Source organism: Protopterus annectens, chromosome 10.part0 (assembly GCF_019279795.1).
Source record: "Protopterus annectens isolate FY-2018-M chromosome 10.part0, PAN1.0, whole genome shotgun sequence".
NCBI classification, from domain to species: domain Eukaryota; kingdom Metazoa; phylum Chordata; order Ceratodontiformes; family Protopteridae; genus Protopterus; species Protopterus annectens.
This window is the reverse complement of record NC_056744.1, coordinates 981148957-981173527: the sequence shown is the minus strand read 5'-3', so window position 1 is coordinate 981173527 and position 24571 is coordinate 981148957. Positions and strand designations below refer to the sequence as shown.

Sequence of the window (24571 nt, the reverse complement as noted above, 5' to 3'; positions counted from 1 at the left end):
GATTAGTTTTCCCTACATAGAACGCTGGGCACGAGTTACAGATAGCCAAGTAGACAACATTCCTACTCCCACAGCTGGTATTAGTGTGAAAAGTAAAACTACAACCCGTATTTGGGTGTATAAATTCAGTGCTTAAACTTATATAGGTACACTGATTACATTTACCACAAGGTACTGTATTAGAGCTTGTTGCCATACTGTTCTTTCTATTACTAAAGTACTTTGGTCTACATAATAGTCTCTTTAAGTTAGGATGATTCTTATATGTTACTTTCGGGTTTGGTCCAACAACTTTGCCCACTTCCCTATCTGATAGTAGAATATCCCAATGCTTAGACATAAGCCCTTTTACTTCTGAACTCACTCTACTGAAGGACAATGTAGCCCTTATCCCATTCGTGTAGGATGTAGATGTCTCAGTAACTGCAGGCTGTTCTGAGAAGTAAGGTTTCGCTCTGTTTAATCTTAAACCATCCACCTCAGTAACAGTCGCATCTATCTTGTTCCCATCATATCCTCTATCCAGGAACCTCGTCTACAACCCCTCAACTTCTACCCTATAATGGTCATCATCAGGGTTGAGCCTAGACGCTCTCATGAATTGTCCTTTAAGTACATTGTCAAAAACATGGAGAGGGTGCATACTTCGTCTATGAAGTAATGTATTTCTATGGCACCCTTTCCTATGGACTGAGGTATTAAGGAGGCCATTGGTTAGTCTACAAATCTCAACATCCAAAAAGGAAATATTAGTTCTTGAAAAGTTCAAAGTGAACCTCAAGAAATCAGTGGAGGTGTTCATATATTCTACAAAAACCTTAAGGGAGTCCTCATTGCCTAGCCAAATAAAAAAAGAGGTCATCCACAAACCTACGGTATATGCCAACAAATTCCTTAAAGTGGGCATTCCCTTGTAAAAATTTGTCCTCCCATGCAGCCATAACGAGATTGGCGTAGCTATTGGCACAGGAGGTGCCCATAGCCACGCCATCTCTTTGGAGGTATAAACCTTCATCAAAGGCAAACACATTATTTGTAAGAATGGTTTCCAAATACAATACAACCAAATCTACCTTCTCAGTAGAAAAATCTGAATGGGTTCTCAAATACTCTAAAATATAGCGAATACCCACTTCATTGGGAATAACTGTAAATAGACTAACAACGTCTAACGTCACTAGGAAATATGGACAATCATCACTCATTTGTTTAGTAAAACTATATAAATCTAACAGAAATTGTTTGCTATCTTTAAGTATATTCGTGTTCCGATCTACAAGTGGTCTCAAACAACTTTCAGTGTATATAGAAAGTGGCTCCGTGACCCATCCCTGACCTGCCACTATTGGTCTCATGGGAGGGTCCACGAGACTTATGAATTTTCGGCAGTCCCTGAATGACTGGTATGACTGGGTCATTAACATTAAAATAATCATATAGTTCCTTGGTAATATCTGTGGACATTAGAAGGTCATCTAACATATAATATACATTGAATACTTTCTCAGTTAGTACCTTACGATCTATTCTATGATAGAATTTCTCATCATTCAGAAGATGTTTCATACGCTCATTATAATCACCTATATTCATAAGTACAATGGGACCACCCTTATCAGCTGGTCTAATAACCAGTTCCTCATCGTTTCTCAAATCTTTCAACGCTTTCCTCTGTTGGTAATTCAGGTTCTGCCCATGTCTTAACGTCTTTCTATTCTGAAAGTGATTATAAATGTCATTTTCTAAAACTTTACCAAAAACCTCAACCACTGGGTGTAACTGAGGTATATAAGTACTATTTGCACGAAACCTATTGGGTCCTATCTCATTCTCCTGTCCAAAATCCAACTTCAACTGTATATTTCTAATAAACATCTTCATATCAATAACAGTCTCAACCAAGTCACTATTTTTAGTTGGAATAAAATTAAGTCCCTTATTTAAAACTTGTTCCTCATACTCAGTCAGGGCTCTACTTGACAGATTTACAATCAATGAGTTGTTTTCTCCCACATCTTTTTCAATGTGGGACCCTGTTGTTCCTCTATAGAACCTTTCCTCTTTTGTCTGCCCCTGCTGGCAGAACGTCTCCTTTCCAAAAAATGCCCTTGTGCTATAGGAAAAGGAGTATTGGCCTTGTTGGTAGATGTAGTAGAAATACTATATTTAGGTCTAACAACCACTTCTGTTTGTGGTATCTTAGTATTAATAGATGTGTTGGAACAAACCCCCGACTCACCCACACTTTCAGAGTTACCTGGGTCCCTCAAATCTATCCCATGCATGTCTGTTGTTACATTACCTAAGGTAGGGACATTCGTGGGTTGATCCACGGACAGAACATTACTAGCATCTAAAACAGCTCTGTCTACTTGTATGCTATCTTTACTAACCTGTCGTACAGGTGCTTGATGTAAAACACAGGACTGACCTGCTGTACCACCATCTACAATCAAGTCATTCCTAGATTCATTGCGTGTATGACTTCTAGAAATCGCACCGACGTAACTATATTGACCATTACGTAACCTATATGAATCATGCACATTACTGTCCCTCTCCCTCGGCCAGGTGAAAACCTGGCTACTTCTAAAGTCACGTACATCCCTAGTTATTGTAGACTTTTTCTGGTCAAACAAACGTTTTTCAAATAGCGTGACATCATGATTGTTAGTTAATAAGTTGTTTAATGATTTTAAAAAGAAATATACTGATAATGTCTATGTTACTAGATTAGAGAAAGTTATAGATGATGTCACGCTATTTGAAAAATGCTAGTAATGTTCTGTCCGTGGATCAACCCACGAATGTCCCTACCTTAGGTAATGTAACAACTGACATGCATGGGATAGCACAAGGGCATTTTTTGAAAAGGGGACGTTCTGCCAGCAGGGGCAGACAAAAGAGGAAAGGTTCTATAGAGGAACAACAGGGTCCCACATTGAAAAAGATGTGGGAGAAAACAACTCATTGATTGTAAATCTGTCAAGTAGAGCCCTGACTGAGTATGAGGAACAAGTTTTAAATAAGGGACTTAATTTTATTCCAACTAAAAATAGTGACTTGATTGAGACTGTTATTGATATGAAGATGTTTATTAGAAATATACAGTTGAAGTTGGATTTTGGACAGGAGAATGAGATAGGACCCAATAGGTTTCGTGCAAATAGTACTTATGTACCTCAGTTACACCCAGTGGTTGAGGTGTTTGGTAAAGTTTTAGAAAATGACATTTATAATCACTTTCAGAATAGAAAGACGTTAAGACATGGGCAGAACCTGAATTACCAACAGAGGAAAGCGTTGAAAGATTTGAGAAACGATGAGGAACTGGTTATTAGACCAGCTGATAAGGGTGGTCCCATTGTACTTATGAATATAGGTGATTATAATGAGCGTATGAAACATCTTCTGAATGATGAGAAATTCTATCATAGAATAGATCGTAAGGTACTAACTGAGAAAGTATTCAATGTATATTATATGTTAGATGACCTTCTAATGTCCACAGATATTACCAAGGAACTATATGATTATTTTAAGGTTAATGACCCAGTCATACCAGTCATTCAGGGACTGCCGAAAATTCATAAGTCTCTCGTGGACCCTCCCATGAGACCAATAGTGGCAGGTCAGGGATGGGTCACGGAGCCACTTTCTATATACACTGAAAGTTGTTTGAGACCACTTGTAGATCGGAACATGAAAATACTTAAAGATAGCAAACAATTTCTGTTAGATTTATATAGTTTTACTAAACAAATGAGTGATGATTGTCCATATTTCCTAGTGACGTTAGACGTTGTTAGTCTATTTACAGTTATTCCCAATGAAGTGGGTATTTGCTATATTTTAGAGTATTTGAGAACCCATTCAGATTTTTCTACTGAGAAGGTAGATTTGGTTGTATTGTATTTGGAAACCATTCTTACAAATAATGTGTTTGCCTTTGATGAAGGTTTATACCTCCAAAGAGATGGCGTGGCTATGGGCACCTCCTGTGCCAATAGCTACGCCAATCTCGTTATGGCTGCATGGGAGGACAAATTTTTACAAGGGAATGCCCACTTTAAGGAATTTGTTGGTATATACCGTAGGTTTGTGGACGACCTCTTTTTTATTTGGCTAGGCAATGAGGACTCCCTTAAGGTTTTTGTAGAATATATGAACACCTCCACTGATTTCTTGAGGTTCACTTTGAACTTTTCAAGAACTAAGATTTCCTTTTTGGATGTTGAGATTTGTAGACTAACCAATGGCCTCCTTAATACCTCAGTCCATAGGAAAGCGTGCCATAGAAATACATTACTTCATAGACGAAGTATGCACCCTCTCCATGTTTTTGACAATGTACTTAAAGGACAATTCATGACAGCGTCTAGGCTCAACCCTGATGATGACCATTATAGGGTAGAAGTTGAGGGGTTGAAGACGAGGTTCCTGGATAGAGGATATGATGGGAACAAGATAGATGCGACTGTTACTGAGGTGGATGGTTTAAGATTAAACAGAGCGAAACCTTACTTCTCAGAACAGCCTGCAGTTACTGAGACATCTACATCCTACACGAATGGGATAAGGGCTACATTGTCCTTCAGTAGAGTGAGTTCAGAAGTAAAAGGGCTTATGTCTAAGCATTTGGATATTCTACTATCAGATAGGGAAGTGGGCAAAGTTGTTGGACCAAACCCGAAAGTAACATATAAGAATCATCCTAACTTAAAGAGACTATTATGTAGACCAAAGTACTTTAGTAATAGAAAGAACAGTATGGGAACAAGCTCTAATACAGTACCTTGTGGTAAATGTAATCAGTGTACCTATATAAGTTTAAGCACTGAATTTATACACCCAAATACGGGTTGTAGTTTTACTTTTCACACTAATACCAGCTGTGGGAGTAGGAATGTTGTCTACTTGGCTATCTGTAACTCGTGCCCAGCGTTCTATGTAGGGAAAACTAATCGCACCCTAAAAGAACGCATTAGGGAACATAATTATAACATTCCCAATTCGATTGGCGTTTGGAACACCATCAACAAAGCTCAGGGCCAGTCTTTAGAATTGTGCGGTTTAGATCTACACACAGATTGCTTCTCACATGGACAATTATATGTTGCGTGTTCTAGAGTCGGCAAACCAGACAATCTCTATATCTGCACAGACAATGGAACAATAAAAAATATTGTATACCCACAAGCATTGTGAAATTAAACATATTAGAAATGTGTGCTTTCTCTTTTCTTTCTTTTCCATTTAACCAGACTGAGCCACAGCAACGCGTGGCGGGAACAGCTAGTGTATATATATATATATATATATATATATATATGTGTGTGTGTGTGTGTGTGTGTGTGTGTGTGTGTGTGTATATATATATATATATATATATATAGATATATTTGTGTGTGTGTGTATAAATATATATATATATATATATATATATATATATATATATATATATATATATATATAGTGTGTGTGTCATGAGTTGGATGATTTTAAAAAATTCCTTATAGAGTACCCTGTCAGAAGTATTAGGTTAGAAAATGGATTTAAGTGAAGGTTATTCCTTTGATTTGGGACACAGCAACTGATTTGCAGAGACATCGTGAAGCCTTGTTAAGTTACTTTTGGTGTTACAAGAAAATAGAAATCAGTCAACCAACCATATTTGAAGCATTGAATATTTTAGCAGCGATAAAAGAATTGGAAGTGGCATCTTTAGAAAAATGAAGGGGCAGAGTACATGCAAAATGAAAATTGTGGGAACAGTACATGCAGAATAATCAGGAAGAAGAGTTATTTTTAAGTGAAGTCAGGAATTGAGGAGTTTATGTAGTGGTGGACTGTTATCAAAGGAACAGATCTATGTTGTCTCTTGGAAATTACAGAACAGACTACATATGGTCGAGACCATCTGATCGAAGTTTCATGTTTCGAAAAATAAATAACAATAAAAAAAAAAAGAAAATAAAACTGTTAAAACCTTTTTTTTTTGGGGGGGGGATCCCCACTTCATCCCCCACCTCACCTTCTGGTTATATGTACCAGCTGCTAGATCACACTACTGTGTGGAAGGGGTAAATTCCTTGTTTCCCACTATACCACTGTCTCAGTAAAACTGCTTTGACTTTTTGGAAAGTCTGTCATATGGTATCAACCATATAAAGTTAGACTTTCTGGAAAGTCTGTTTTCGAAATGGAACCCACAAAAAAACATATGTGCTGTGCAATGCATGGAACTCAAAACATGTTAATATGATTTTTCTTTTATATACTGATGAATGTTTGCCTATGTCTTAATTGATAATTTAATTAGGATGTTTAAAACATTATTATATTTCTTCCACTGTCTAATGACCATGAAAACCTCCATCAGTCTTTCAACTCTTTTGTTATCTTCATTGGGCAAGAGGTGACTGAGGATGATTGCCTTTGAGGCTAGCCATCACAGGTGGTTTGAAGTTTCTTATTTCTCCTCAACCCATACCTCTCAGCTGTGCAGAGTTTTGCACAATGTCCATGTTTTAGCTCATATTCTTAGTCTTTTCTTCATACACTTTGTGGTTTTATGGCAAAATGCAATGATCTGAGGATTGAAGTCACTAAATAATGACGTAGATTTGAGTTTCAGACTTCAAATCCTTCAGAAAATGTATGCTTAACAAACCCTGTAACACTGGCAACTTTGCAAGTTTATAAGAGCAATATTTAAAATACATACCTATTTTTTCTTTTGACCCCCATTTTGTCAGGCTTTGTCCAGATTTCATGCACTGAGGTTGAGAGGTATGCCTCAAGCATAACCACTCACGTTTCACAAGGCGCTTTGGAGGGTTCGTGCTGTGGATTAACTGAGCATGATGTCTTGTCACTTTCACAAGCGGTAGTCTCCCCAAAAAGCTCTGTTCCACCCCTTGCAAGATGAGTGGTTGTCTCCTTGATCTCCGCAAGGGAGATTACTCCGCCCTTTGACTCCAGGTAAGTGCAATCCCTTCCTTCCCACTAAGGAGACGCAAGTGTTCCACAGCTTTTCATTCCTTCCCCTGTCTGCCTGTCTCCTTCAGACTTGCGATCTTCCAATTGACCCACTGCCAACAGGGTTGCAGTCAAAGTTCTTGTTCCACTGTGCTACAGAGCCAGGCATAAACCTATCATTGATTTTTCTTTCACAAATACAGTTTTTGCAGAAATTTATCTTTCATTAGGTACCTTCTGTAGTGCGTGATCAGTGTTAACCTTTGCAGGGAATGTAAGTAGCTAGGGAGGAATTGACTGTACCAATATATAATGTAGCTGGTGATCAAACCAAAAATGTAACGGTCTGCTGATGCAGTGACCTCTTCTTTTCTACTGCAGTGGTTAGTGCCTCAAACAACTTTCTTTTGTATCTGTAGCTCTACTTCTTTACATCTAGTTTGACAGATCCATCTTTGAATTGTGCTGTTAAACTGCTGCTCACTGCTGAATTTTTTTTCTCTAGAAAAGGCCAGGCTATCAGCCATCTGGAGAGTCTGACAAAGAGAACAAGGGCCAGGATCGTCCTACAAGTGCCTCTTCTAGCAGTGATCTTTCTCTTTCAGAACCTCTGCAACCTCTTACAAGGTTAGTTTATTGAAGTTCCATTTCAACAATCAGGCATCTTTAGTGAGTGCTTGTAGTCTAGTTCAGAATATTTATTCTGTAAAGGCATGAAAATAAATGATTTCAGAACTCATTAAATATGCAGATGACATCAGTTCAAGAACAATATTCACACTATTCTTTAATAAGTCAGTAGATGTTTGATTGTCATAATATGAACTAGCAGGGCTAATAACTTATTTGCAGCATTTGAATTTCTGGAATGTATTGTAGTTTATGTTCAGCTGTTTTCCCTAGATTGCACTACAGTGAATATAGAGCTTTTGTTGGTAGTCTGAAATTTCATAGTTTTAATTTGTGCCTCGTCATCGTTTCCCAGCTTGAACATATTTTTCTTTTGAAGAATACTGTTGTCCCCATTGCAGCTTTTAGTATTTTAACATTTTGAGTATTTTCATTTTTTATAAATGTTTTATGAGTGTACGCACTGTGGGTAGTACAGCAAGACATGTTGCTGATCAGACAGAGCCTAAGTCATTGAGCTTGACCTTTGGATGTGTAGCCTGCATGTTACAAAGTACAGGACTATAACATTGCACTTTCTTTCCGGTTTTGTGGTAACTGTACTTATTTGAAGGTATTATTTTCAAACTGTGTGCATCACTGAGCATGGAACCTGAAACAGATCTTATTCGTTGTATTCCTAGAAGCTCTCAAAATTGTCATATTTGGCAAAAGCAAATATCAAACGAACCTAAAAAATGTAAACTAATAAAGACATTTGTTTAAGTTTAGACTACAGAATAAAGGTACCACCATGGGGGATGTGGATCCATAATGCAAGTGTTATTGCTTGGTGTTGCTGTATACAGCAGACTGACATGGCCTGCATTATTCAATGTAACTTTTTTTTTTTTTTTGCTTGTTTCTTTTTTTTTTTTTTGTAAGTCCTAACTTAGTCTGTTTTAAATGCAGCTTCTCCTGTCTCAGGTGTTGAAGGCAATGGGGGGTAGCCTTTCCTTGTGTGTCTTTTCCCATAATAGTTTGTCATAAAAAAGGATGTTGTTTGTTGTACAGTAGATCTTTTAGGGGTTTTCATAATATCTCCAAGTATCCCTCTAACTGCTTTCCAGAATTTTCCATTATTTCTGCCACTTGTTTATAGAGAAAGGGAAGAAAGTTTGGTGGTTTGTACTTAAAAATCATTGTTGAATATAAATTACTGATACACAGTTCAGTGCTGTACAGATAGCACCAAAAATAAAGGCAGTAGACATTTACTGTGTAGCACATAAGCAGAGCAGAAATAAGTTTACTTAGCACCATGAATATAAATATTTGGAATGGTAAATTCTTGTAGTTGTGTCGCAGTAGACATTCCAGGGACGGTCAGTCTCAACATGTTCTTTAAGCAGCCTAAACCATTCACTTTTTGAGGTAAGGCCATTGTTTAGTTTGACCTGTTTCTCTTTTGTGATATTTTACACTGTGCTGCAGGGCAGCTTTGCTGAAAGATAAATGATCAAAGTTTGGTAGTCCTAACTACCTTCATTGCTTCATATTGATACCAAATATGACAGCGTTAGACAACAAGCAACGATAAGAAGGAATCCTCACTCTGTCTTCTAAAGTCTTTCTACCAGTTACATGAAATGCCAAGCAGTTTTGACAGTCTGTTATCAGGAACCCTGCTTGGAGGGTTAATGATTGGGTTTGTTTTATTTTCCATTCCATTTCAGCGTATTTTTTCTCTCTTGGTTCTTCATTTTGGGAAACATGCTTCCTTGAATTTTCCTTTTTTTTTTTTGCTTCACACACAATACAACCTCACTGTTCTGTGAAGTGTTCCCTCGTTTGTTGCCTAACATCATATTTAAGTGGTCTTATGGTTACCAGATTATGAACCAAAGCCTGCCCCAGCGTTTCTCTACCTGGGGGAGGAACATGACATAAAGAATTGATTTAAGTATCAGTGAATCAGCCCAGTCACCTGCATTATTGGGAGAAATTCTGGCCTATGTTGCTACCAGGAAAAAGAGAGTGGTTGACTGCTCCTGATGCAGTGGGTTGGCCACATGTGCAGCCCTAGGTCTGTGTTGGAACACCATCAGAATTTCCAAGAAAAGGATGGTAGGTTTCAACCCAAGTTTACAAAATAGTCCCCTGCTTGTTGTGTACAGTGAGCTCATGCCGTGCTTGCAAAGGCTGGAAATTCTGCCCTTCTGTGTTGGATGAGGAGTGCAGAGGATGTGCTTTGGCAGTTTCTGTGTTGTTCGTTTAGATTGTCTTGCTGGATATGTTGGTTCTGCCTTTCCCTGGTTGATTGTCCAGGGCATGCAGGCAGTTGGTTTGCTGCTTGGAAGCAGTCTGAGTTACCATTTGCAAGCTGGTGGTATTTGTTTCAGGGGTGATCCAGGATAACTATCCTGAAGTGCCATTTAAGCCTATCCAATAACTTAAGGCCAGAATCATGCTGATTTGAAGGGATTGCAGTCTGTCTGTGAGGTGAAGACCTTAACCATTGTTCCAAACCCACTCTGATCCAGTGACTCCGTATGCAGGCTGAGGAGGTTGCAGTGGTTCTTCCTTGATTCAGAACCTAGATTTCAGACACATGTTTGAAGTCTGTTGGAACTTGCCCATGCACTTTTAGAGGACATGGTCTGATGCCAGAACTAGGCCCCATGAAGCCCTGTCATGTCCCCATGGTCTTGGTGTTAGGCATGCTAGCAAACACTGTAATCCTTTTTATCCTGTCACATGACTAAGCCTTTGTGACCCAACCGCCCATGAGTTTCCCTTTGCTGTTGAGATATTCACTTCCACTCATATTTTTTGGGAGGAGTGTGAGGATCTGTGATCCATTTGTATCCAGTAGTGATAAAAATGGGGGGCTTCACATCCCCACCCCATAGCTTTGCCCTACGGATCCCTATTTTGCAGGAACTTTAAGGCTTGTAAAGTTTTGTAAGGACTGGCATATATTCTCTCCTTCCCACCCTGAAAAAGGCTGAGCGTATCTAATTATGGAGGAAGGAGAGTCTTGGGTTATCCCCCCTATGGAGTCTGTTATCAAGAAAGCTAAACATGCAGGCTTGGAAGCACCCAGATACTACCTCTGTGGCCTCAAGAAAGCAAGGCCCGAGCTAAGTCGAACAGATCCCTGAGCAGACTTCCTTGAGCTGTTAGGTAATCTCCTCAGTCCTTCTCAGGGACAACCACTGATAATAAGTTTATAGACTCTGATAGGACTAGTAGGAGTTCAGTTAATTCTACGTTGAGGCTTAGAGCCGTTAATTTTTCATCACTGTCAGTATTCCGACTCATCCTTATAGCTCTGTAGAAGCTTTTTTATTTCTCCATATGCCAGCCATCAGCTGTATTGCAGTCAACCAAACCCATCTTTCTGTTTTGAGGCATTCAACAAACATGGCATACCATCATTAAGGAAGCAAAAGCAAAGCCTTCACCTGGACGGCAAGTGCAAAGGCCCAACCAGTCGAAGTACATCAAACAAACAGCCAGCACTAGATGGGGAGCAAAAACACCTTTTATTGTTAAAAAAAAAGACAAACCGGTTTCGGCCCAAAAGAGCCTTTATCAATGTGAAGAAAAGAATCAAGGCAACTCTCTTATAAAGCATTAGAGCACCACAAAATAATCAGTGATACACAGTGACTAATAATTAATTCAGTCCACAGGACCACTTGAAAATACAAATAAACACCCCTCACCAAAAAAAACATATTATATTGCTGTCAGGACAAAATGTTGATAAAAAAGAATAGAAAAAGACAAAATCGATGCATAAATCATTAAAAATTATAGATGTTCATTTAGACCCGGTGAAAATAGTCCACCAAGTCTAATTATTCAACCGTTTTCCTTTTTAGTTAGTATCTTATGCCATCTGGCTTAAATGAATGTGTCCACCTACTTTATCAATAATAGTAAAACAGAAAACAGCTTTAGTATGCACAAGGGTACACTTATACAGGGCTTTGGTAATGACTTTATTTCACATATTACCAAGATGTTCAGAAATGCATAACTTCATGGGTCTGAACGTTTGTCCATTATAAAACCCAGAGCAATTACAAACAGCAAAATAAATAACCCAGTTGCTATTGCGGTTAGTCGAAGATTTAATTTCAAAAACTCGTGGTGTATTTTTACTAACTAATTCCTTGTTTTTTACCACGTGTTTACAAAAACTGCAGTGACCACAAGGGAAACGCCCCATCAAAGTGGTACCATCCAAAGTGCGTTGAAACTTACTGCTGGGAAAAGAAGCACATTTATAAAAATTAAAATAACCTCCTAAGGTGACCCCTGTTCGAAAAGAAAAGGGAAACCTGTCATCCAATATATGTCCAAGATGTTCATCCGCTAATAAAATATCCCAGTGCCTCTGTACAAGATTAACTAATCACTGGGTATTTCTACCAAAAGTAGTTTTGAACCTAATTTTGGTGTCATCCCTAAGATTGTGATGGTATGTCAACAATTTTTGTCTGGGCATCATGTTAACTTCATTCTTGGCTTGTGATAGATAAATTGGAGAATACCCTTTTTCCATAAATCTAGCCATGAGATCAACATTATAATGTAATAAATCATCTTCCTTTGAACAAATACGTCGAAAGCGCATGTATTGAGATTTCGAGATATTTTTAATATGCCTTGGATGACAGCTGGATGCATGTAACAAAGAATTAGAGTGAAAGGGTTTCCTATATACAGAACTGGTAAGGGTCCCATCCTCCTGCTTGCTCACCATAACATCCAGGAAAGAAATAGCCTTCTTATAATTGGCTGTAAAATGAATCCCTCATGTGTTTTCATTAAGATACTCTAAAAAAAAAAAAAAAAAAAAAAAAAAAAAAAAAAAAAGATTTTTTCCAAGTATGTAGTATCTGATTTCCATATCATCCGGTAGTCAGATATCAATTTCTTCCATGAAAATAATATGATTCTTATCATAAATCATAATATGTTCAAAATACCCCATGAATAGGTCAGCATATATGGGGGCAAAAGATGCCCCCATAGCCGTACCCTTCATTTGTAGATAACAACTGCCATTAAAATAAAAGGCATTTTTAGTAAATACTTGCTCAGTCAAACATAGTAAGAAAGTGTTGAACCCAGGGCTATAGAGGGCTAATTTATTTAGGCAGAATTCCAAGGCCATCAAACCTGCCTAGTGAGGGATACTAGTGTATAAAGAAGTTACATCTAAGGTACAAAGAAGCCAGTCATCGTCCAATTGTGTGTCATAAATATTTAAAAATTCTGTGGTGTCTTTAATTCTTGCCCACACAGCTTGTAGTAGGGGTTTAAGATATTTAGTAAGATCAAAAGAAATGGGTTCAGTTAATGAACCCTTGACTGAGACATTCGGACACCCCGGGGGTCAGTCTAACTTTTATGTACTTTAGGAAGCAAGTACAAAAGTTGTGGGACTGTCTCTTTGACCGTAAGGTGATGATAAATTTTATCATCAATAATACCTTCATCAGTGGCTGTATCAAGAAATTTATCAATTTCAACTTTAAACCGTGCAGTAGGGTCAATGGGCATGATCATATAAAATCTGCCATCATGTCATGAAGTTTGTCTATTGGCCTCAGCCTCATATTTGGACCAATCCATGACTACTGCGGCCCCTCCTTTATTTGCCTGAATAATACCAGGTTTTTATTATTAGAGATTTTTCATTGTTGCCTTTCCCTGCAGATTTAAATTATTAGGTAACAAAAAAATCCTGAAAATCACTACCAAAATGCAACTCCTTCGGTATACATTTTTGAAAAATTTCCACGTGTTTATTCATAGGTGGCATAAAAGTTGAAGGATGAAACTTGAAACCAGCCTCATTTTTACCCCTTGTATCATCTGAATCCCTGAAAAACAATTTAAGGTTAAGCACCCTGCAAAAAGACAACAAATCCCCGACAAAATTATTTTCAGAAATCAAAAAGCCAGGAATATATAATAGCAGTATAAGGTAACTGCTGTCAAAGCTTTCACATATCCTTTTGTTTGAGTGCTAGCCATTCCAAATAAAAATGCATCTCCTGTAGGTTCCATTCCATTACCAGTATATCACATATCAATTTTGTCTTATCTTCTCTTACATGTGTCCGGCTTTGGGCGTGACCAAAAGATGCAGCTCCAATCTCCATTATAGTTTAATTCACATTTGCTACATGTTCTGGCCACATCTGGGTATAGCTTGCGCATTTTCTTTGGAGTATAGAAATATTTGTGTATATATTTCTACCCAAGTATTCTAAACTTCCTTGATGTAGTGGCTCTTTTGGGGGGTGTTAAATATTCCATTGCTGCCTTGTTTGAGAACGTCTTTGCCAGCTTATCCCTAGTTCTGGTTCAGTTTTCATCTGCTTACCCACCATTTTCTAATCACCACTTTGTACAGCCTAATAGCTGTTAATTAACTGCAGATTCTCTGTATGCCTATGTCTCTTTTCCTTCTTATGTTTATACAGCACCATATATCCTCTCCTGTATTTCAGTATTTGTTTTCTTTGTGATTTCAACTTCAGTCCTAGCCTTTCCCAAGACATGCTTTCCCCTTATTCGTACATTTGTTCCAAAAATCTCTGAATCTTTTCATGTTAATTTGGTACTGTTGTTTAACTATTCAGGTTGGCCATCACTCAAATTTCAAATGCTGCTATTCATCTTTATAGTTAATACTGTCATGGTTTTATAACGTTCTTTGTTATCCTTGGTTATTTTCCTGCATCACTGCCTGTGACCAGGTATTTAACCAGTAGTTCACCCCCCCCCCCCCGAGTCATCAACATCCTTATCCATTTAAAGTAATATTTGTCTGTTTCACTATAGTATATTATTCTCAACTGTGCAACCGTAAAATACTCGTAGATGAGGAACTCCTAGCTCCCCTCTTCTGCATCTCATTAGTTTCATTGAGCACATTTTACCTTGTGTTTTGGATGGTAACGCTCAGAGCATCGTGCTTCTGCTGCTGCATAATGCCTGAAGGCTGTTGTATGTGGTGGACAGTTGCTGGCACATGACTTACTGGCATCTGCTCAAGAGGATCTTTCCTCTATGATATACCACCTGTCATCTCTTTGCCTTAGTCATAGTTGTATCATTAATCTTTTATTCAGTGTGAATCCTTTTTTTGATCTCATGACACTGTCGCATAGTACCTCTGGAGATGCAACAAGCAGTTCATGTATGGACAGCATTTCCTAAAACCTTCTTGAGTGTTAAGTAGTTCAGTTGTTTTATTATCCTGCATCAAGGTCTGAGTAATTTCATCTGCATAGTGGTTTGACTGTTTTATTTCTTGTTCATGATATGAAGTACAATTTTTTTAATGATGTTTGGGTGTTGCAGTCTTTTCATCACAGTTTTCTGTATTTATGACTTTTATTATTTAATCCCATTTGAAAAGGGAAAAGTGAGAGAAAAAAAGTTGATAAACCTACCAAAGGTGCACATTCAGACAACACCTTACAGAACTAAAACAAAACTCTTAAGGGTAGTTTCTGAAGAAGGTAATATTTCTCACATGACTTTGATATACTAGGGGGACAATCAGTTTCTAAACCATAAATTAGCTTGTTCCTGAAACATCCACATAAAAAGCGCCCAAGGTGTAGCCGAAAGAGATCAAAAGTTTTATTTCATAGTATTTCTAGTACCAGCAAAAGGTACCAATTCCAATTTTAGATCAGACCTGAAAAAAAGTTCTTATCTGATGCCATTTTTATTCATTCATCAGTTGTTGGAGCAGAGTCCCCAGTTACCTGAATCCCAACAGGAGTGTAAGGAAGGTATTCCTGAGCTTGAGCCAAGGACTGCTCTTCCCCCTAGAGACCAGATCCAGTTTGAAATGAGGTGTAAAGATTAGCCTAAGTTGCAGTTGCACAATTATCATCCAAGGAAGTTCTAGGCAAAAAGGCTGAAGTTGTTACCATCAATCTAGTGGGCTTTTGGTGGTTTTAGTAAAGGCAAACCCACTTTTTTGTATACAGTCAGTCAACCATTTGGAAACTGATTTGCCTAATTTTGAATCTGAAAAGGAAACAAGTAATTGCTCTGGTTTCCTCAAAATTTTGGTTCTGTGAAGATAAAAATATAATTTTTTGTGAACATCCAATAGGTGTAACATATCCTTTATTTTAGAAATTTAGAAAGAAGACTGGAATGTAGATAACTTGATAAATACTGGATTTTGACACCACCTTAATTAGAAAGGAAGAATTGGTCTGTAAGGATACTCTATCCTTCTGAAGAATTAAATAAGGAGGTTTAGATGACAGGGCCTGATGCTCTTCTGGCAGAAGTAATAGCAACCAAAAAGATAGTTTTCTAGTTCAAAAACTTTAGTTCACACTTGGCTGATAATTCAGAAGGGGGTTGTGTTAAAGATTGCAAAACAGTGATCAAGTCCAGAGCAGGAGTGGGATCCTTTATTGGAGATCTAAGTAGGAAAGTTCCCCTGAGGAAAGTTTTGCAAAGTTTCGAGGATGCTAAATATGAAAATTAGAAATGGCTGCTAACAGTTACTCTTACAGTAGAGAATCTCACATCTTCATTGAAAATTGTTGCTAAAAAGTCAATAACTTTAGCAACTGATGCTGAAAAGGGGTCTAAATTTGTATGTGCCCAAACAACAAGTCTTTCCTTTTACTTTTGCAAAGTTTTCTAGTGGAAACTCTGTGAGATGATAAAAGATTGTTTCAGACGGGAGGAGAGCCTGGGCTGTCTAGCAACCAATGGAACTGGAGAAACCATGCTGTCATCTTGAAGCCTGAAATATCCAGATGAGGCATGTCCATCGGGTGAGACAGTAAGTCTGGAGATGGATCCATAATCCAGTGTGTACAAAGTTGATGAGGCCAAAGGAAGGGAAAAGAGATCTGACAAGGCCAGTAAGGGGCATTGAGAATAACTGTTCCCTTCAATCATGATGCTTTCTGAAGGAATTTGGGGATGAAGGGTAATGGGAAATGGGCATAAAGAAGACAAGAGGGCCAATCATGAAGTAGAGTGCCTCTCTGTGACTTCCACAGTGGGGTAATCAGGGCAAAGAACCGGCTGCACTTGTTGTTGAGGGGAGATGCAAAGAGAATGCTGCATGGTTGGGCCCCATCAACTGAAAATCCTCTCAAAGTCAGAAAACAACAGAAGAGGCTCACCACGACTTGATACAAAGTAATTTAATGCAAATAAAACAGAATCCAGTAGTAAGCGCTTTCATGTTTTAAAAAAGTTTCATCAGACTTCAATATAACTGTTCCCATTACTCTAGTTTTTATGTGACCTGCTAAATTCATTCCTCCAATCTCTTGTTGCATATGATTATGACATCACAAAACAAATCAATTAAATAATCGGTCTCCATTGAGCCAGTATAAATACTACTAACCTATATTTAAAAATTAATTTAATGCTATACACATTAAGAACTCAACTACTAGTAAAACCTAGTTTAATTAAATAACAATATTATATATAGACATTAAATACATATATACTGATAAAAACATATAACCAACCACCTAGCAACAATGATGAATTTATGTTGCCCAATTTATATAATTTATACAATCTATACACGGACATTATTGTTATACATCACAAATTCATATATATTCAAGAATCATTATACTTATGTGTCATAGCTTAAAATACTAGCCAATATTAATACAGTAAAAATACTGTATATATAAAAAATTCATAATTAAAATTACTAAACGTCAGTAAATAATACAGATGCTGACAACTATTCATTAAATATAAAAAAATGTTATTTAATGTGCATAAGGCTGTGCTGCTAAGAAGGGTTTAAGTGGTACCTTATCTTTTAGACCTTGTGTTTTGTGTGCTTGTATTCTTATTATCCACCTATTCTCTTGTTCTTCTGTATATTTTTTAACATCCCCTAGCCTAACAGTTTTCTTAATCAACTCTAAAACTCTAAACTTAAACTTGTGTACTGTGCCATGCCCCATAACATGTCCGGCTAATGCATTTCCCTCATCTTCTTTATTTGTGGCATACACATGCTCCCTAACACATTCCCTAAGGGTTCTATTATTCTTTCCCACATAAAAGGACTTGCATAACTAACATTGAGCTAAGTACACTAAATCCCTGGGTCTGCAGTCTGCATAATGTTTAAAAACATATCCAGTGTCAGGGTGTATAAACTTATTGTCACATACCATATACATACACTGATTGCAGCATCTACAGGGAAAGGTCCCTTTTCTTTAGACATGGATTTCTTTTTCTATATTTTCTTCATAGCATAGTAGTCTTTTAACAACTTCATATTCTTATAGGTAAAACTAGGTTTTGGCCCTACCAATTCAGATATCTTATCAATAGTTAGTCTCCAGTTGTCATTTATTATTTCTTTAATTTTCAAATTCCTATTTGTAAAAGGAATCCCTACCCTACTCTTCTTATTGTCTTGTTCTTCCTTATGAACCGTATCATTATTTCCTCTATTTTTATGGAAAAATGGTTTGCCTTTACCTGTCCTTTGCACAGTGCTCTCTTTGAGTTATCTGTCCACTTCTTTTTTTATGATAACCTCTTTCTATAAAGTTATCTGCCAAAGTCCTTTGTTGCTCCTGATGTCTATTATCATGGCTAGTTAGCCTTGATACCCTCAGTGCTTGACTCTTTATGATGATTGGATAAATGTGTCCTGGGTGCATGCTGCTATGGTGTAGCAAGCTATTCTTCCAGCAAGGTTTTCTATGCATATCGGTTTCTATTTCATTAGCCTTCTTTGTTAATTGTACATCTAAAAACTCTGTCTGTCGTAATGTGCTGTTGCATTCAAACATTAAAAAAATTGTCGTCATATTCACATAAGTGATAAATTCCTGTAATTGCTGTTTGGTTCCATTCCAAATTAAAAAATATCAACAAACCATTTATAGTATTTTATATACCCATTGAATATTGTTTCTCCCAGAACATAAGTGCCTTCCCAGTATGCCAAAACCATGTTGGCATACGAGTTTGCACAACGGGTCCCCATAATGACACCCTTGTTCTGCAAATAATATCTTGTCATATATAAACACATTATTACTTAGTACTATATCCAGTAGTAACATACATCTCATAATGAGATCTCTAGGAACCCCTTTTTCAATTAACAATCTCACATACTCCATTCCTGTCGTGTTGGGTATCGATGTAAATAGAGACGCAACATCCAGTGTAACTAGTAGGTCATTATTAATATCTTGTGCAGATAACACATATTCTGCATAACTTTCTAAAAATTGTTGAGTACCTTTCACCACAGACTCAGTTTTATCAACCGCTGGTCTAAACTGTTTCTCTAAATAAATTGATAATGGCTCTGTGAGCCAGCCCCCTCCTGAGACTATGGGTCTCATAGGTGGATCCATTAAGACCTTATGAACTTTTGGTAACCCCCCTGAAAATGGGGATTACAGGTTTTTCCACTAAAAAAATATTTACACAAGTCAGCATCAATCACTTTGCATTAAAAATAGGTCATATAATTCTCCATGAACATTCTTAATAATCCTATCTAATAATGTTGCATTCAAAATCTGATACGTTCCACTATCATTTAACAGTGCTCTCATTTTGTTAACCTACATTTCATAATCCAGCTGTACTGTAGCCCCACCCTTTTCGGCCTGTCTAATTACAATTTCATTATTATTCTGTAGTCTTTTAATAGCTTCATTCTCATCACGACTCAAGTTGTAAAAGTCCGGTTTGTTGTCTTGAAACATAGAAAAATCAAGTAAATCTCTTTCACAAGCCTTTTCAAAGGCATCAAGCAACGGGTGTGCTTGTGGTGTAAAAATAGAAGGTTTTCTGAAAACATTCTTATTGTCATTGTTATTATGTCCAAATAACATTTTCAAACCTACATTTCTGGTAAACATTTTTATATCAGTCATAATGTCAGTTATATCTGTTTTCATGGAAGGTATGAAAGAAAGGCCCTTGTTCAACAAGAACCTTTCATGCTCTGTTAAAACATACCTGGAAATGTTTAAGACTGTCTGTTGGGTCAGTCGAAGTACCTTCCTTTGAAATTCGTGTCTCTCCTCTGAATTCTTCCATTTCTTCAGTCTGTTTTGTGGTGATCAAGCCTGCTGTTCTATCTGCCAAATTGGCAGTGGAAAAGAACAAATCACACTCGCTTCTGCTGTGTTACTGTTAGTGGCAAAGGTAGAAGCACTATTAACCATCTGGTTTTCTTTCCTTCTGACATCCTTCGTCTTCGGCATCATTTGTTTATCCAAACTTATGGCTCCTTCTTCCACTTGTGCGGAGCCTCCTCCCTCACTCATGGCTGGATTCTCCTGGCTTGCTTCCGCTCCTAGCTGCAGCATACTCGCTGATGTCATCAAAGTGGGCGTGGTGACTTAGTCTTAACTTGACACGTTTGAAAAGGCTTGTGAAAGGGATTTACTTCATTTTTCTGTGTGTCAAGACAACAAACCGGACTTTTATAACTTGAGTTGTGATGAGAATGAAGCTATTAAAAGACTTCAGGAATAATAATGAAATTGTAATTAGACAGGCCAACGAGGGTGGGGCTATAGTGGTGTTGGATTACGAAATGCATGTTAACAAAATGAGAGCATTAGATAGGATTGCTAAGAATGTTCATGGCGAATTATATGACCTGTTTTTATGCAATGTGATTGATGCTGACTTGTATAAATATTTTTTAGTGGAAAAACCTGTAGTCCCCATTTTCCGGGGGTTACCAAAAGTGCATAAGGTCTTAATGGATCCACCTTTGAGACCCATAGTCTCAGGAGGGAGCTGTCTCATGGAGATATAGAGTTACTGTTAAAAATAGGCCTGATTAATAGTGTACCCTGTACTGTTTGTTTGGTTTGACTTGTTCTCAGGTTGGGGAGAGAGGGAATTTATTCCTATCTTCCTTTTTAAAATTCTAAAACTCTAATAACTTAAGGTATGTTTCTGTGGGGAGAAAACAGTGCAACACATGAGAATTGTACTGCATTTCTTCGATTTTTTTTTTTTGCTGGTTGCTTGAGTTTCGGTTAACTGAGAGTTTACTGTACAATGTTATAGATACTGAAATAAAATGGTGCACACACTGCTAGCCATTTGCTAAACAAACAGTACAGTTTCACAGTGAAAACAGACTTGGCATGAGCAGTAAACTTCTCTGTCCTTGAAACTCACGTTCATTGAAACGGCATTAAAACCCACATTCAAAGAAAATGTATCTGGCCATGGAGAATTAAGTTTACCTTTGGGCTGTTTTCAAACTATAGTCTGCTTGCACACATTTTTAGGGCCATGCATGCATCTATTTGCTCTTTCATTCACCTTCCTGATTGTATTAAATTATATTTATTGTATAATACGGCACCACTCGTTAGAATGTGTTTTTAATTTGTAGTTTTGCACATTCTTCCAGTGAGCAATGAAACAAAATGTATAAACCAATAATAACATTATCCATGTCAGAAAATTTCAAACATAAAAGGCCAGTGAAACTTCTGTCATTACAATCCACCAATATTAGTTAATAAGCACAGTCTCAGCGGAAGTAAAAGTTGTTTGTCTTTTCGGCTTTTCCCAGTTAGGGGTTACCACAGCAGAACTCCGGTCCACTAATGATTGGCAGTAGATGTTTTTAAGGTGCCAAGTTGCCAGCACGATGCCCAACCTTCAGCGAAGGCACACCCATTCACGCATGTCTTTTGGAGGCCACTCGACCGTGGGGAGGACATGCAGACTTCACACAGCACTCCAGCCGTGAATTGAACAGTCATCCGAATAATTCCACATTAAGGAGATCTGTAACTAATGAAGAGGTTGCTACTACCAGACAACTTTACATTTCAGTGTTTCTTCTACAAATTCAGTGCCTGCTGTCCTTGAATTAATTGCCTATGTTACATTAAAATAAAATGGTAAACTGGTAATATTGCAAAAAGAAATGATTGACAAACCAACTAGAAGTTGATAGCAGCTAGGCATCTCATGCAAAGGAGAAACACACGTAGGAGTACAGAACCCCTATGCCGCCTTAAAATGCGCCAAATCAGCAATCGAAAGGGCACTGCAGTATCAGCACTCCATATACATGGTGTGGAAGTAGAATCCAGTCTTCTGCACCAAAGGCAATCATGCTACTAATACTGCTTTCAAATTCTACAGCAGAAACAGTGATTGCCATTTTATAAACAAAACAGTTGCACATTGAAAAACAGGGTGAGCAAAAGTAAACCTCTCTTCCCTTGAAACTCACAATTCTATGAAATGTACTGAAACTCAAATTCACAATTCACTTCAGCAGTCTGGTAGGTGGTGTAGAGGTTTCAGGCTCTTGTCTCCACTGAAGCTCACAATTGTTTCAGCAGTCTGGTAGTTGGTGTAGAGGATTCAGGCTCTTACCTCCTCTAACCAAGATACAGAGTCAGGCCCGGTCAAGTTAATTGACGAACCCCCACAAGTTAGGGCATTATATGCCATACCTCTCAACTTCTTAGCACAAGAAGTATGGACAAAGCCAAAAATAATTCGGTGACAAAGCCCCAAAATAGGGTCAGATTTTAAATATTGTTCTTATACACTTAGAAAGTTGCTAGAATAACAGCATTTGTCGTAGCATGCATTTTCTGAGGGAAATGAAGTTTGAAACTCAAATGTATGACACTATTTAGTTATTTCAGTTCTCAGTGATTTGTCAGAAACCCTCTCTTATCCTTCACTAATACCGTAAACTATCACAGGAATAACAACTAGTACTGTTGTCTTCTTTTCTTGGAGCACTATATCCGGTTTTCTAACATATATGTCTTTTGAACTGTTGGTAATGGATGATCCCATGTGATGTAGACTTCATTTTCTGTGATGCTTTGTGGCTCGTGTTTCAAGTGTTTTTTAGCCACTTCAATGCCATGATGTTTGTACAATCCCCAATGCAACAGTCTCACCACATTATGCCTTTCAGTATACAGTCCTTCTGCCATTAGTATGTCGCAACCAACAATGAGGTGTGCAACTGTTTCCAGTTCAGTTTTACAAAACCAACATTTGTCTGTTTCTCCCACATGTTCAATGGACTTTATAAACCAACATGTACACAGCCCACTATCTTGGGCAGCCAGTATTAACCTTTCATCTCTCCTGGTTTGAATTTGCCTCTCTTTTAACCATTCCTGCATTCGTTCTTGAGCAACATGAGGTTCTTCCAGAAGTTTTCTATACTTGCAACAATATTTATGCTTTTTCCACATTTCTTGCCTTCTCATCTGATCCTTCATCTTATATTCTTTCTTTTGTTTTTTGGCACATTCAGTTGCTGCCTGATTTTTTTCTACTTCTGGTTTGATTTCCATTCCTGCTTGACGCCGATATGCTTCTGCTAGATTAAGTCATCTGAAGTATTCCTTACTGTTTTATTCACATTTGTTCATATTTTGTTGTTGTTCCTTCATCGTTCCCAAGTATTTATGCACGCCTTCTTGCTCAAGTTCATTTATATCACATTCTTGTCCCAAACTGTTGTTTTCCCAGCGTTTCAGTTTTCTTTCTTTAAAGGTTGCTTTGCACATTTATCAAGACCACATGACATTCTTATATCATCTGAAAAAGTTTTGACAACTTGCAGTTGTGCTTTCAGTTCCTCATCTGATGAGCTATACAGTTTTAAATCATCAACAAAGAGAAGGTGAGAAATCTTTACACTTCGTTGTTTTCTAGAAGCCAGGTTATAGCCATGGCCTAAGTTGCTGAGTAAACAGCTTAATGTATTAAGGGCAAGGCAGAATAGTAACTGTGACAGTCACCCTGGAATATACCCCTTTGAATTTTTATCCTTGGGATAACAATTTATCCTTTATTGTGGCTTAATTGCAAGGTGGTCTGCCACTGTTTCATGGTCACTGTAATGTAGTCGATCAGTGTAGGGTGTATCTTATACATTTTTAAGCATTCTTTTATCCACGAATGAGGGATATTATCAAATGCTTTTTTGTAGTCAATCCATGCCATACATAGAATCTTCCCTTTTTTACAGTTCTCCACTATGACTTTATTTAACAACAAATGATCCTTTGTTCCATATAACTTTCTTTTGTTGCCCTTTTGTTCTAGTGCCATAATTGAGTTTTCTTCTAAATGACTATAAACTCTGCTGGCATCAATTCCCATGTATAGTTTATTTGTCATTGGAAGGAAAGCTATTGGTCTATAATTTTTAGTGTAGTTTGCAGGTTCACTCTTAAGTATGAGCATTGTTTTTCCTGTTAGCCAGGTTGGTGTCTGTTCTGGGTGCACATAAATGGTTCTTACTCATGGCTAAATCTTCATGCAAAGGTGTTAATACTTTTAACCAGAAGTTAGATACTGCATCTGGGCCTGGGGTTTTCCAATTACAGGCTTTTTAACTTTGTTTCAGTCTCTGTAGCTGTTACTTCATCCCATTTCATATCCTGTACCTTTAAACTTTTTTATTCTTTCTTTTACTTCTTCTATCCATGTAGCATCTTTGTTATATTCCATAGGATCTTCATAGATACTTCTCCAAAATGTATATATCTCTCCTTTTTTTGCGGGGGTCTTTCAGTTCCTTTTATCTTATTTCCCAGTTCTCTGTAAAACAATTTTGGGTCCTCAATAAGTTGCTTATTTTGCACTTTTCCTTTATATCTATCTTCGTATCTTCTAAGTTCTTCCGCCTGTGCTGAAATTTTTAGTTTATTTGCGGTAGTGCATGATAGATCCTTGTCTGTTCTAATACTGCGCATTGCTTTTATCACATCTATCTTTCTTAGTATTTTTGTTGATCTGTTCCCTCTTCTGTAGTAACAATGACACTTCTTGTCTTAATTGCTTTATAATTTCCTCTATTCGATATTTCCATGATGGTATTTGATTCCTCCCCTTCCTTTCCCCCACTACCCCGTGTTCTTGTGGT

The 24571-nt window shown here is 37.5% G+C and overlaps 1 protein-coding gene across 1 annotated transcript in view; it reads left to right on the top strand.

Moving 5' to 3' along the window:
- Window positions 1-24571, top strand: part of CEP350 (centrosomal protein 350) — a 3609946-nt gene that overhangs the window by 1299083 nt on the left and 2286292 nt on the right. The window contains exon 9 of the mRNA XM_044085746.1: window positions 7487-7608. Within this exon, the coding sequence (XP_043941681.1) occupies window positions 7487-7608 (122 nt within the window). The remainder of the gene's footprint in view (window positions 1-7486; window positions 7609-24571) is intronic.